At 42.3% G+C, this 15,882-nt stretch overlaps 1 protein-coding gene across 3 annotated transcripts in view; it reads left to right on the forward strand.

Annotated features, from left to right (window-relative positions):
• LOC124016936 (transmembrane and coiled-coil domains protein 1-like) overlaps window positions 1-15,882 on the forward strand; it is a 28,155-nt gene that overhangs the window by 8,592 nt on the left and 3,681 nt on the right. For 2 of the 3 annotated variants that reach the window (XM_046332271.1, XM_046332272.1), the window contains exons 2-4: window positions 7,732-7,989; window positions 10,955-11,643; window positions 14,287-14,422. In XM_046332271.1, the coding sequence (XP_046188227.1) occupies window positions 7,732-7,989; window positions 10,955-11,643; window positions 14,287-14,422 (1,083 nt within the window). Of the gene's footprint in view, window positions 1-1,325; window positions 1,520-7,731; window positions 7,990-10,954; window positions 11,644-14,286; window positions 14,423-15,882 lie in introns of those variants that run through there. The other variant, XM_046332273.1, reaches the window with a different exon arrangement.

A 15,882-nucleotide genomic window follows, 5' to 3' on the forward strand; every position in this document is an offset into this window, starting at 1 on the left:
AGCCTAAACAGATATTCATATTAGACTAAAACATAATAATTTCAAATCTTGCTTACATTTGTATATGATCACATATCTTTCACTATTATGCATGGGAAAACTTTGGAACAGATTTCCTTGGAGCTAATTTGCTGGTGTTTTTTATGACCAACTATTATTATTATTGTTATTATAATTATTATTTTCAGAAAACTTGGGGGGGGGGGGGGGGGAATAATAATCCTTGCCAGTTGGGGAACCCTGACTTACAGTATAGGTTCAGTGAGACTGATGCTCTGACACCTCACAGTTCAGCTGTCACGAGTCGCTTCCAATTCCCACCACTGGTGATTCATGGTAGCCGTAACATCTGTTAAAATGAAGAATGCACTTGGCATCTGCAATGCACCCGATCAAAGGCATGGGCATCAACGTCACTCCACAGGGGATTGTTCACACTTTGTTGTTGTGTGTGCGTTTGTGCGGCATATCTGAAGATGTCAGCCTGGTTGAGCTTGCCCCGCTGACACCTCTCTTCAGCGGCAGCTTGGCACAGAGAGAGAGGCAGAATGAGGGACAGGCAGAGATTTGATACAATCTCATTTCCACACCCAGCAATTTGTGCATTGTTCTGCCTCCTGCACTCTGTTGGTCAGTTTCTCCACCTCTGAGTTAATGACTGTTTTATCAACTGTTTTCAGAATGGAATGATTAAACACAGATTAAGTTGGGTTTTTATAGAAATAGCTTTAACACCAGGGGTTTGTTTCTGTAAATGGGCTACATGTAAAGGTCAAAAAGTTTTTGAAGAGGTCAGATTTTATTTTCCTTTCCCCCTTTTTTGGAGAACATCCTATGTTCCATTTTTTCTGAGAAACAATTTGCATTGTGCAAGTCTTGTCTTTGCCCTTGAGATTGAGCAATCAATATTTCGCAAACTGATGTTGAGGATATGATTAATATTCTAATGTGACAGTGAAAAATAGAATATTGAGAAAGAAACTAATATTGAAGCTAAACTGGGATACTGTGTTCAAATGAGAAATGCATTTCCCCCCCCTCATAGCCATTCATATTTATCTTGAGGCATAAAATCATTTTGTTCAACTCAAACATTAAAAATGTCTCTCTTTGCAGCTGAATTTACCAAGTTGCTTGATATAAATAAACATGAACAATCGATCTATGTCTCTGACTAAAGTACTGTTTTTGAACACTATCATCGGGACATGAGTGGTTAATGGTTGACGTTTGAGCACCTCTTGCACTTGGCTCGAGGCGGGATTGGAGGATGATGTCACCTCTGTCGCGCGACGGGGAGGGAAGGAGAGTGGGAGGAGCGTCGGGGAGAGGAGGATAGCCAGTTTCAGGTACACTTCAACTTTCACAAGTTTGGAGTGTTGTGTTGTGAGAAACCGGCAAAGCCTCAGAGCGGGATACATTGGGATTTTATAAAAGAAGCTGCTGGACAGATGAAAACTGACTACGGGAATAAGGGAAAATGCATTGGGAACAAGTACTCCGATTGACGAATGGCAAGGTGAGATAGATTAGATTTTGGTTTCGATGTCCCTTGTCCTTTTAAACGTAGCCTATCAGGTGTCTTGGTTTCAATAGACTGCGCATTGTAGTTTCGTAAAGGTGTCTCAAACACCGGAAGCTGTGGTTACAGTGTGGTGCCTGTGCTCAATTAGTCATATTTGTGCAGGCAGGTGAGCAACTGGCCGGTTTTGTATGTCTCAACTTCGACGTGCAAATACTTCCCAGTAAGCAAAACGAAGTTGAAAATACGTATTTTAGACGTATTTTCTAGACTTTGACATCACGTGCATTTCAGGTTTTAAGTGAAAGGCTTGAAGACTTATTTTCTAGATGTCGAAAATATGTCTTATTCACAAATTAACAAAATCTTAAATGAGTGTTGAAAATGGGTATTTCAGTACATCGAAAATACGTACTTTCCGGACATCGAAGCGACCTCTTATATGGACTTTGAAAATACTTCCTTTTAGAACTTTGAAAAGACACATTTTTGGGATGTTGAAAATATGCATTTTTCAGTCATTAATTCAAATTATTCAATCACAATAATATAGAAAAGAGGCGCCAACTACATAGCATCGGAATATATATTATTGCTCCCACCTGCCATTTGCACTTAGGTTACAGAATAGTTCACCTACAATAACATTCTCAGTAACGGTTACAGATGTCTTTTATTATCTTGCTGTGACTATGATATATTGTTGTTTATCTACCTTAGTTGAATGCACTGACTGTCAGTCGCTCTGGATAAGAGTGTCTCCTGAATTACCAAAATGTAAATGTAAAAACAAACACTTATAAAGCATGCTGGGTATTATTCTAACGAGCTCCTCCCCAAACAAGTGGGTCTGGTTGTTACAGACCAGATCCAAATCTTAACAAATCATAGATATCTAGTGTACAACTGTACTACTGTACTAAAAAATGTAGTATTGTCAGGATACCAGAATTTTGACTTTGATACTGGTACCAGGTTTAGTATGACAATACTCGATACCAAAATGATACCAAAACGATACCACAGCAAAAAAAGAAGGCATATTAGCCAAAGTCACCGAATGGCACTTGATCCAGACAGATAAACTCAGCTATTGCTCTGTTCAATCGTTGGGCATCTTTTGAGCTCAGTATCATTACATTTTATTATGTAAACATTTTTCAGAGACAGCCATGTATGCATTAATGAATCAATTATACAATCACTCAATAATTTTGACTTGATTTTTACCCATATAATTTCATGATTTCAATAATTTATTTGAATGGTAAATCTCTATTGATAAACTGGGTGAATCAAGATGTAGCCTAGGCCTATCCACAATATAGGTGTAGGTATATTCAATATGAGTGTGTGCATGCATTTAATTATTGAGCTTGTTTTGGCTGATTTCATGGGGCTACAGATGACAAACAATCTATTTCCCTTCCAGATCAAATCAAAGAATCTATTTCCCTTCCAAATCAAACAATCTGTTTCCCTTCCATTTGAGACTTCATTTATTGTACTGATCAACAACATTTGTATAGAAGTAGCTTATTTTATAACAGTGTGCGCTGTCTCTTTAACCAGTAATGAAGGCATTCATGATGCAGTAATTTTGCTGAGACAATAGATCATATTTGGCAGAGACCGAATAAGTGAATGAAAAGGTTTTTGGTGTTAATCAGCTTTGAAATCAGCCTACTTTTTGATTTGTTTGCCAATCAGATGAAAACATGACTGGTTGTGTTCATTTCACATTAAAATGTTATACATTTCTACTGTTAAATTACAGTGGGGCAAAAAAAGTATTTAGTCAGCCACCAATTGTGCAAGTTCTCCCACTTAAAATCATGAGAGAGGCCTGTAATTATCATCATAGGTACACTTCAATTATGACAGACACAATGAGAAAAAAAAATCCAGAAAATCACATTGTAGGATTTGTAATGAATTTATTTGCAAATTATGGTGGAAAATAAGTATTTGGTCAATAACAAAAGTTTCTCAATACTTTGTTATATAGCCTTTGTTGGCAATGACAGAGGTCAAACGTTTTCTGTAAGTCTTCACAAGGTTTTCACACACTGTTGCTGGTATTTTGGCCCATTCCTCCATGCAGATCTCCTCTAGAGCAGTGATGTTTTGGGGCTGTTGCTGGGCAACACAGACTTTCAACTCCCTCCAAAGATTTTCTATGGGGTAGGCCATTTTTAATCTGGAGACTGGCTAGGCCACTCCAGGACCTTAAATGCTTCTTAGGAAGCCACTCCTTTTTTGCCCGGGCGGTGTGTTTGGGATCATTGTCATGCTGAAAGACCTAGCCACGTTTCATCTTCAATGCCCTTGCTGATGAAAGGAGGTTTTCACTCAAAATCTCACGATACATGGCCCCATTCATTCTTTCCTTTACACGGATCAGTCGTCCTGGTCCCGTTGCAGAAAAACAGCCCCAAAGCATGATGTTTCCACCCCCATGCTTCACAGTAGGTATGGTGTTCTTTGGATGCAACTCAGCATTCTTTGTCCTCCAAACACGACGAGTTGAGTTTTTACCAAAAAGTTATATTTTGGTTTCATCTGACTATATGTCATTCTCCCAATCTTCTTCTGGATCATCCAAATGCTCTCTAGCAAACTTCAGACGGGCCTGGACATGTACTGGCTTAAGCAGGGGGACACGTCTGGCACTGCAGGATTTGAGTCCCTGGCGGCTTAGTGTGTTACTGATGGTAGGCTTTGTTACTTTGGTCCCAGCTCTCTGCAGGTCATTCACTAGGTCCCCCCGTGTGGTTTTGGGATTTTTGCTCACCGTTCTTGTGATCATTTTGACCCCACGGGGTGAGATCTTGCGTGGAGCCCCAGATCGAGGGAGATTATCAGTGGTCTTGTATGTCTTCCATTTCCTAATAATTGCTCCCACAGTTGATTTCTTCAAATCAAGCTGCATGCCTATTGCAGATTCAGTCTTCCCAGCCTGGTGCAGGTCTACAATGTTTTGTTTCTGGTGTCCTTTGACAGCTCTTTGGTCTTGGCCATAGTGGAGTTTGGAGTGTGACTGTTTGAGGTTGTGGACAGGTGTCTTTTATACTGATAACAAGTTCAAACAGGTGCCATTAATACAGGTAATGAGTGGAGGACAGAGGAGCCTCTTAAAGAAGAAGTTACAGGTCTGTGAGAGCCAGAAATCTTGCTTGTTTGTAGGTGACCAAATACGTATTTTCCACCATAATTTGCAAATAAATTCATTAAAAATCCTACAATGTGATTTTCTGGATCTTTTTGTCTCATTTTGTCTGTCATAATTGAAGTGTACCTATGATGAAAATTACAGGCCTCTCTCGACTTTTTAAGTGGGAGAACATGCACAATTGGTGGCTGACTAAATACTTTTTTGCCCCACTATGTCTTTACTAAACTCAGCAAAAAAAATAAATGTCCCTTTTTCAGGACCCTGTCTTTCAAAAATAATTTGTAAAAATCCAAATAACTTCACATATCTTCATTGTAAAGGGTTTAAACACTGGTTCCCATGCTTGTTCAATAAACCAGAAACAATTAATGAATATGCACCTGTGGAATGGTCGTTAAGACACTAACAGCTTACAGATGGTTGGCAATTAAATAGAGTACAGTAGAACAGTACAGTACATTACAGTACAATACACAGTACACAAAACAGTAGAGTAAAGTACAGTTTAGTAGAGTACATTAGTCAAGTAGCGTACAATACAGTACACTATACTTTACTTTTCCTGCGTGAACGTGCCTTAGGCATGCTGCAAGGAGGCAAAGGGAGTGCAGGCAATTAAGGTGACAGTTATGAAAACTTAAGACACTAAAGAGGCCTTTCTACTAACTCTGAAAAACCCCAAAAGTAAGATGCCCAGGGTCCCTGCTCATCTGCGTGAACGTGCCTTAGGCATGCTGCAAGGAGGCAAAGGGAGTGCAGATGTGGCCAGGGCAATAAATTACACTGTCCATACTGTGAGACACCTAGGACAGCGCTACAGGGAGACAGGGCGGACAGCTGATTGTCCTCGTGGCAGACCACGTGTAACAACACCTACAGGATCGGTACATCCAAACATCACACCTGCAGGACAGGTACAGGATGGCAACAACAACTGCCCGAGTTACACCAGGAACGCACAATCCCTCCATCAGTGCTCAGACTGTCCACAATAGGCTGAGAGAGGCTGGACTGAGGGCTTGAAGGCCTATTGAAAGACATGTCATCAACGAACATCACCGGCAACAATGTCGCCTATGGGCACAAACCCACCATCGCTGGACCAGACAGGACTGGCAAAAAGTGCTCTTCACTGACCAGTCGCAGTTTTGTCTCACCAGGGCTGATGGTCGGATTTGCGTTTACCGTCGAAGGAATGAGCGTTACACTAAGGCCTATACTCTGGAGTGGGATTGATTTGGAGGTGGAGGGGACTGAGCTTGTTGTCATTGCAGGCAATGTCAACGCTGTGCATTACAGGGAAGACATCCTCCTCCCTCATGTGGTACCCTTCCTGCAGGCTCATCCTGACATGACCCTGCAGCATGACAATGCCACCAGCCATACTGCTCGTTCTGTGCGTGATTTCCTGGAAGACAGGGATGTCAGTGTTCTGCCATGGCCTCCGAAGAGCCCGGATCTCAATCCCATTGAGCACGCCTGGGGCCTGTTGGATCGAAGGGTGAGGGCTACGGCCATTCCCCCCAGAAATATCCGGGAACTTGCATGTGTCTTGGTGGAAGAGTGGGGTAACATCTCACGGCACTGGCAAATATGGTGGCAAATATGGTGCACTGGAAAATATGGTGCAGTCCATGAGGAGGAGATGCACTGCAGTATTTAATGCAGCTGGTGGCCACACCAGATACTGACTGTTACTTTTGATTTTGACCTCCCCCTTTGTTCAGGGAAACATTTCCATTTCTTTTAGTCACATGGCTGTGGAACTTGTTCAGTTTATGTCTCAGTTGTTGAATCTTGTTATGTTCATACAAATATTTACAAATATTTTGCTGAAAATAAACACAGTTGACAGTGAGAGGACGTTTCTTTTTTTGCCGAGTTTATTAAGACCCATAAAAAATAGATTGCTCCCTTGAATGTAGTGGTATTATTCACACTCTGGACTCACTCTAAATTGGGTGTCAAAACAAAAACCAATGATTGCAAAGTTAAACCAACTACACAAGCACGTGGACTCCTTTTAACAATTTCCACAGAGAACTCTACAAACCACATTTACTTGAAGAACAGTGCAGATGTAAAGTGTGATAACAGAATTATGGTTTGTTTTGTTAGTCATCATTCTGTTACCAAACTTTGCATCTGCATTGGTTCTACATTGGTTTTGTAGAATTGTCTGTGAAAATTGTTAAAAGTAGTCCTTGTGCATTGGTTTTTGTTAGACATAGATTTTAAAGGCCCACTGCAGTCAAAAACCTGATTTCCTGTGTTTTATATATATATTTCCACACTATGAGGTTGAAATAATATTTTGAAAGTTCTGATAAATCCCTTTTAGTGTAAGCGCTATTTGAAAAGACCACCTGGAATTTCAGCCTGTTTTGATGGGATGAAGTTTTGGCATGCCTGGTAAATTAGTGTTGAAACCCTCTCTGCCAATAACAGCTAGATTTCAGTTGTCCCCTTCCACCTTAAACCACTCCCAGAAAGTCCCTGCAAAATTCCTGACAATTTGAATTGGGAAAAAATAACAATTTCCGTGGAATTTTTAAAAAGCAAAGGTTGTCTGTGTTCTACAGACATAGACAGGTAGATCTAATCTGTGTGGAACAACTTTGACTCTGTAATCACAAATCCAACATCCTGTCAAACGCGATGAGCTGTAGGCACAATTTTGTGATTAGGTTCAATGATTATCCACCACCACTCATGATCAACCTTTTAGACTAAGCAGAAAGGTTCTATTTACTCTCTATGTTATATGCCATGCTACACAGTCAGTATTGATTCTGGGCATATGGAAGGAAATGGGTTCTTTTTGTTGTAGAAATATTGCGATCATGAGTCACACACTTCAGAATGAGCTGACAGATAGTGGCCTCCCTTGCTGACACAGATTCGTGTCTTTAGCAGAGGGGATTGCAGAAGAAGTCTCTCTTTCTCAGACCAGCATGTCAGCAAAACCTCAGGAATGACTGAGCTTCCTCAATATGCAACTTACACTTTTTAATCTCCCCCTCCTTTTCTCTAGATTGAGCGGTTGGAGGTGAGTGGCTTGGCTCAGACCCCCCAGGCAGTGTTGTGTGGCGCTGATGGGTCGTTCCTCGGGGGTGAAGATGGCACCCCGGACCCCCAGCGTACCAAGCAGGCTATCGCCCAGCTGCAGCAGAAGATCCTCAAGCTCACAGAGCAGATCAAGATTGAGCAGACGGCCAGAGACGACAACGTGGCAGAGTACCTCAAACTGGCCAACAACGCTGACAAGCAGCAGAGTGCCCGCATCAAACAGGTGAGCATTGTTTTATGATCAAAGTTTTATTCGTTTTAATATGAAACCACAAAACATCATGGAATGACAATACACAAGACAGTACTACTTTTACTGGATAACAGCTCTGCTAAATGATCGCGTATATGACGACAATATACAGTACCAGTCAATTTTGGAGGCACCTACTCATTCCAGGGTTTTTCTTTATTTGTAACTATTTTCTGCATTGTAGAATAATAGTGAACACTTCAAAACTATGAAATAACACATGGAATCATGTAGTAACCAAAATAGTGTTAAACAAATCAAAATATATTTTATAGTAGCCACCGTTTACCTTGATGAGAGCTTTACACACTGTTAATCACCTGGAATGCTTTTCCAACAGTCTTGAAGGAGTTCCTCTATAAGCTGAGCACTTGTTGGCTGCTTTTCCTTCACTCTGCAGTCCAACTCATCCCAAACCATCTCAATTGGTTTGAGGTCGGGTGATTGTGGAGGCCAGGTCATCTGATGCAGCACTCCATCACTCTCCTTCTTGGTCAAATAGCCCTTACACAACCTGGAGGTGTTGGGTCATTGTCCTGTTGAGATACTCTACCTCAGGCGAGCAAAACCTTGAGACTTCCTTAGATATTGTGCACCAACTGTTGTTTACATATTTGCATAGTCCACCACCCCTTGTCTTACTCGACGCCGCTGTTCTATCCTGCTGATACAGTGTATAAGCAGCCAGCTGTATGTTGATAATGTCATTGTTCAGCCATGACTCCATGAAGTATAAGATATTACAGTTTTTAATGTCCTGTTGGTAGTTTAATCTTCCTGGTAGGTCGTCGATTTAACTTCCAATGATTGCATTTTAGCTGGAAGAACAGAAGGCAGGGGGGTTGGGGGGTATTTGATTGCCTATGAATTCTCTGAAGGTAGCCCAACCTATGTCCTCTTTTTCTTCATTGAATCTTCACGCAAATTACAGGGATTTTGGCCTGTTCCCGGGAAAGCAGTATGTTGTTCATTTCGGGCTCGTCAGATTCGTTAAAGGGGGAAAAAAAGCTTCTATCTTCTGTATACCACCCTACCTTGTCTCAACACAACTGATTGGCTCAAACGCATTAAGAAGGAAAGAGATTACACAAATACAAAAACGTTTAACAAGCCACAACTGTTTAATTGAAATGCATTCCAGGTGACTACCTCATGAAGCTGGTTGAGAGAATGCCAAGAGTGTGCAAAGCTGTCATCAAGGCAAAGGGTGGCTACAGTGAAGAATCTCAAATATAAAATATATTTAGATTTGTTTAACACTTTTGTGGTTACCTCATGATTATATATGTGTTATTTCATAGTTTTGATGTCTTCACTATTATTCTACAATGTAGAAATAGTAAAAATATAGAAAAAGCCCTGAATGAGTAGGTGTGTCCAAACTTTTGACTTGGTACTGTAAATCACCAAGATGTTGGGCTCAGGCAGATCATCATTGTGTGTGTGTCAGCCAGTCTCCTTGTTTGTAATATTTCACTGAGCAAGAAGGGCTGATTTATCGAGTTACAATTTCTGTAACAAGCCGAGATATATGTGTACTATAAACACGTACGTGCTATAATATTTATAGTATGTGTATATATATACAGTTGAAGTCGGAAGTTTAAATACACTTAGGTTGGAGTCATTAAAACTCATTTTTCAACCACTCCACAAATGTCTTGTTAACAAACGATAGTTTTGGCAAGTCGGTTAGGACATCTACTTTGTGCATGGCACAAGTAATTTTTCCAACAATTGTTTACAGACAGATTAATTCACTGTATCACATTTCCAGTGGGTCAGAAGTTTACATACACTAGGTTGACCGTGGCTTTAAACAGCTTGGAAAATTCCAGAGAATTATGTCATGGCTTTAGAAGCTTCTGATAGGCTAATTGACATCATTTGAGTCAATGTGAGGTGTACCTGTGGATGTATTTCAAGGACTGCCTTCAATCTCAGTGCGTCTTTGCTTGACATCATGGAGAAATCAAAATGAATCAGCCAAGACCTCAGAAAAAAAGATTGTAGACCTCCACAAGTCTTGTTCATCCTTGAGAGAAATTTCCAAACACCTGAAGGTACCACATTCCTCTGTACAAGCAATAGTACGCAAGTATAAACATCATGGGACAACGCAGCCATCATACAGCTCGGGAAGGAGATGCGTTCTGTCTCCTAGAGATGAACATACTTTGGTGCGAAAAGTGCAAATAAATCCCAGTACAACAGCAAAGGACCTTGTGAAGATGCTGGAGGAAACGGGTACAAAAGTATCTATATCCACAGTAAAACAAGAAAATGATATGGATATATTGAAGAAACATCTCAAGACATCAGTCAGGAAGTTAAAGCTTGGTCGCAAATGGGTCTTCGAAATGGACAATGACCCCAAGCATACTTCCAAAGTTGTGGCAAAATGGTTTAAGGACAACAAAGTGAAGGTATTGGAGTGGCCATCACAAAGCCCTGACCTCAATCCTATAGAAAATTTGTAGGCAGAACTGAAAAAGCTTGTGCGAGAAAGGAGGCCTACAAACCTTACTCCAACTTTGTTGGGAGGAATGGGACAAAATTCACCCAACCTATTGTGGGAAGGCTACTCGAAACGTTTGACCCAAGTTAAATATTGTATAGGCAATGCTACCAAATACTAATTGAGTGCATGTAAACTTCTGACCCACTGGGATTGTGATGAAAGAAATAAAAGCTGAAATAAATTATTCTCTCTACTATTATTCTGACATTTCACATTCTTAAAATGAAGTGGTGATCCTAACTGACCTAGGACAGGGAATTTTTACTCGGATTAAATATCAGGATTTGTGAAAAACTGAGATTAAATGTATTTGGCTAAGGTGTATGTAAACTTCCGACTTCAACTCTGTGTGTGTGTATATATATTTATATAAGTATCCTATAACAGACACATAAGTGTCCTATATAACTGCAGGTGTTTGAGAAGAAGAACCAGAAGTCCGCCCAGACCATCCAGCAGCTGCAGAGGAAGCTGGAGCACTACCACCGCAAGCTGAGGGAGGTGGAGCACAACGGCATCCCTCGCCAGCCCAAGGACGTCCTCAGGGACATGCAGCAGGGCCTGAAGGACGTGGGGGCAAAGGTCACAGGCTTCAGCGAGGGCGTGGTGGACAGTGTCAAGGGAGGCCTCTCCAGCTTCTCCCAGGCCACGCACTCCGCCGCCGCCGGGGTCGTCTCAAAGCCCCGGGAGATTGCCTCACTGCTCCGCAACAAGTTTGGCAGCGCCGACAATATCCCCGGGCTGAAGGACTCCTTGGAGGATCCGTCAGGGGGCGAGGAGGGGGTGACTGGGGCCGGGGGGAGTTCTCTGGGCAGCGCAGGGCACCACCATCTGCAGTCCAGCCCCAAGTACGGCAGCGAGGATGACTGCTCCAGCGCTACGTCGGGGTCGGCAGGGGCCAATAGCACCACAGGGGCTCCCGGAGGCCCCCCCAGCTCCAAGGGGAACACCCTGGAGAGGAGCCAGAGCTCTAGCCTGGACATGCTGCTACAGGAGGTGCAGGAGGGCCAGGGGAGACTAGAGGAGAATCTGGAGGGGCTGAAGAGTCACTATCAGAGAGACTACACTGTCATCATGCAGGCCCTGCAGGAGGAACGATTCAGGTAGGGAGGGAGAGGGAGCTAGAGGACATGCTGTCATCATGCAGGCCCTGCAGGATGAACAATTTAGGTACTGACTTACTTAACCAATGATTTATATATATATATATATATATATATATATATATATATTACTAAATTTCTGACAGGGGTGCTGTTTTGATGCCACTGTGCCTCCATCTTGGCACTTCCCCGCCATTGCAAAAATATTTTGGAAGCTATAGAAATCCATTTATTTCTCTTTGCTTTTGCCACATTTATTCTATGACAGACACCTTAATGCATACTTACAAATTATATTATGTGAGCTAAACATAAAAAATAACATTTTCCTTAAAGTATCATTTTTAGCGATTACTAATGTTACTGTCCCCACTACAATTAAATATAATTTTGTCCTTGAAACATTCAATTGAAATACTGTAGAATTCCATTCGTTCCTATGACGGACTGCTCCTACTGGGGAGTACCAAAATGGCCAACCGGTGGCTTCAAAGCCTCTCGTTGGCCAATACATAGCATCAGCAATCCAGGTTTTATATACATCATTGTACTTAACACACTATATATGTAGAGAGAGAATAGAAGGAGAGTGCTAGAGGGAGTGAGAGCCCTGTAGGAAAAACCCCACACAGAGATGTATAAGGTTAGCATTTGGAAGGTTATTGCAAAGTGATATTGATGTGCAGGTGTGTTTTCACTGAAACCAAACCCACTCTAATCAACATAAGACAGGTCAAAGCTTTATTGCCCTTAAAACTGAATTGTAAACTAGTGACAGTATCCATCATTTAGGCAGAGAGATCAGCCCTAGACTACTAAAGTGAAGAGGTGTATGTACCATTTAGTAAAGACACAACAGGTACAGAGAACCCATTCAAGTCTATTTATTTGGCACTTTTTACAAAACAGCATTGTCTCAAAGGGGGGTGGGGGGGGGGGGGTCAAAACGCTGACTTGAGACGTGAAGCGGAAACCCTGAAACTCCCTTAAAGCCGGCCGAGTGTAGGTGGCCAGGGAAAAGTCCCTGCTGTGGAGGAACAAGGAAGAAGCACTTTACTGCAAACCAGTCCCTAGCACAAGGATCTTGTCCTGTCCTATCACAGATCTATCTGAGGGCGTGTGTTGCTATCTCAGGGCATGTGTTGCTAACTCAGGGCATGTGTTGCTAACTCAGGGCATGTGTTGCTATCTCAGGGCATGTGTTGCTATCTCAGGGCATGTGTTGCTATCTCAGGGCATGTGTTGCTATCTCAGGGCATGTGTTGCTATCTCAGGGCATGTGTTGCTATCTCAGGGCATGTGTTGCTATCTCAGGGCATGTGTTGCTATCTCAGGGCATGTGTTGCTATCTCAGGGCATGTGTTGCTATCTCAGGGCATGTGTTGCTATCTCAGGGCATGTGTTGCTAACTCAGGGCATGTGTTGCTATCTCAGGGCATGTGTTGCTATCTCAGGGCATGTGTTGCTATCTCAGGGCATGTGATGCTATCTCAGGGCATGTGTTGCTATCTCAGGGCATGTGTTGCTATCTCAGGGCATGTGTTGCTATCTCAGGGCATGTGTTGCTATCTCAGGGCATGTGTTGCTAACTCAGGGCATGTGTTGCTATCTCAGGGCATGTGTTGCTATCTCAGGGCATGTGTTGCTATCTCAGGGCATGTTAGTCAAGGGAGGGGGAGAGGATTTTCATGAAGAGGAGACAAAAACATTTTTCTCTCTAAAATGTCCATCAGGGGCACAAGTATGTGTGTTTTTTTGTCTTTCAGGCTAAAAATAAGGTCCAGCAGAATGAGCATGGAGCATGTCTTCTGCTGATGACCATGTTCTGAGCATTGACCACACAGTTATGGTTAAAACACTGTGTTTGAACCATTGTTTAGAATATGGAGCCTCCTACCTGTATAACTCCTAGAGGAAACTTTGCCCGTAGGCTTGGCATTTCGGTTTTGGTGCAGTCAGCAGTATCAGGATGGTACAGGACGTTCTGCAGTAGCTTCCCCCTCCTCCACTTCCCCATCTTCCCCTCTCTGATTCACCTATATTCTGATATGTTTATTGTCTGATTAACCACCAGAGCGTGTGTGTGTGTGTGTGTGTGTGTGTGTGTGTGTGTGTGTGTGTGTGTGTGTGTGTGTGTGTGTGTGTGTGTGTGTGTGTGTGTGTGTGTGTGTGTGTGTGTGTGTGTGTGTGTGTGTGTGTGTGTGTGTGTGTGTGTGTGTGCAGTACCAGAGGGCATAGTTGTACATCTTATTAAAATGTGACTCTTAAACTGGTTAAGTAAGACATAACGAGATCAGACTGGTGGTGTGATTCACTTAATCACAAACACGCATGCATGCATTCACAGACAATCACATCCTCCCTCTCCCTCCTGATTGGTCAGTGTCAAACTGCTGATTATCTGCCATTGGTCACTCTCATCAGCAGGTGAGTAAGCATGTGCTGATCAGCTCACAGATAATCATCCATCCAGTCAGATGTCATTCCACCTGAAAGCTCTTTAACCTCTTGTCCAGGAAAAACTGGAACCTGTGTTTGTCTATGGGGCACACGTGTGTCATCCATCCGTCCATCCATCTCTGTGTCTCTGTCTGTGTATATGTCTGTGTAAGCTGTTAGATTAACGTGTGTGTTCCTCTGTAGGTGTGAGCGTCTGGAGGAGCAGCTGAATGATCTGACAGAGCTCCACCAGAATGAGATCCTCAACCTGAAGCAGGAGCTGGCCAGCATGGAGGAGAAGATAGCTTACCAGTCCTACGAGAGAGCCAGAGACATACAGGTCAGTCACAGTCATGCATGTACACACACACACACACTGTACACAAACTAGATAGCCAGACAACTGTATGACTGTGATTAATTTCATAATCACAACTTTATCTGAAGACAAACAGAAAGCCTTGCACAGTTATGAGGAACAAACCCAATCAGACATAAGCCAGTGTTGTTTAATCTTTGTGTACAACTACCAGGTTAATTTACAGTTCACTATTTTACTAGGGCTTTCAAACGATAAAAACATGTAATTGAGTTAATCACAGGATTTGCTGTGATTAATCACGATAATTAGCCAATTCTGAATTTGCTCAAATTAGGCTGTAATTCAAGATTTTTCATACAAAAAAAACATTACAAGAATATTGACATCTTGATTTTGTCTAAAGTAACGGTTAGCAAAATTAGGTCAATTGAGAAATCACACTTTTTTAACCTTAGTGTCAGCTTGTTTTTACATTGCATTGTTGTTTTTTGGCTGTATAGATTATGTATTTGAGGTGTTTTCTGTGTATTTTGAATGCTTTTAGACGATGCGATTAATTGCAATGAAAATGTTTGTACTAAAATATAAATACATTTGAGTTAACTGATTAACTATGACAGCCCGGGCCTCCCGGGTGGCACAGTGGTCTAAGAGCTGTGCCACCAGAGATTCTGGGTTTGAGTCCAGGCTCTGTCGCAGCAGGCTGTGACCGGGAGGCCCATGGGGCGGCGCACAATTGGCCCAGTGTCTTCTGGGTTAGGGAGGGTTTGGCCAGCAGGGATGTCCTTGTCCCAACGCGCTCTAGTGACTCCTGTAGCGGACCGGGTGCATGCATGATGACACGGTCGCCAGGTGTACGGTATTTCCTCCGACACATTGGTGCGGCTGGCTTCCGGGTTGGATGGGCATTGTGTGAAGAAGCAGTGCGGCTTGGTTGGGTTGTGTTTCGGAGGATGCATGGCTTTCAACCTTCGCCTCTCCCGAGTCCGTATGGGAGTTGCAGCGATGAGACAAGAATGTAACTACCACCAATTGGATACCACGAAATTGGGGAGAAAAAAGGGATACATTTTTTTAAAATTAAAACTCTGACGGCCCTAATATTGACCTGGTATTTAAAACACATGATTGGGTCAGATAATAGCACTATAATTACTTAATAATTATATTTTGTTTCATTGGAATCCTTTAGAACAAGCCCCATAATGTAACAGATGTTGTGTTGAGTTCTTTCAAGTTAGTGCCAAAAAAGTAACCTGTGTGTGTGTGTGTGTGTGTGTGTGTGTTTTATGGCCTTGTCTTTAACCTACGTTTCCCCTTCTTGGCTGTAGGTGGTGTTAAGAGTTCTATATGGAATTGTCTTTGCTATTTGTCTGTCAGACACTCAAAATCAAGTCAGATCAAATGTTATTTGTCACTTGCGTTGAATACAACAGGTGTAGGCCTTACAGTAAAATGCTTACTTACAAGCCCCTAAC

The sequence above is a fragment of the Oncorhynchus gorbuscha genome, unplaced genomic scaffold (assembly GCF_021184085.1).
Source record: "Oncorhynchus gorbuscha isolate QuinsamMale2020 ecotype Even-year unplaced genomic scaffold, OgorEven_v1.0 Un_scaffold_1227, whole genome shotgun sequence".
Lineage (NCBI taxonomy): Eukaryota > Metazoa > Chordata > Actinopteri > Salmoniformes > Salmonidae > Oncorhynchus > Oncorhynchus gorbuscha.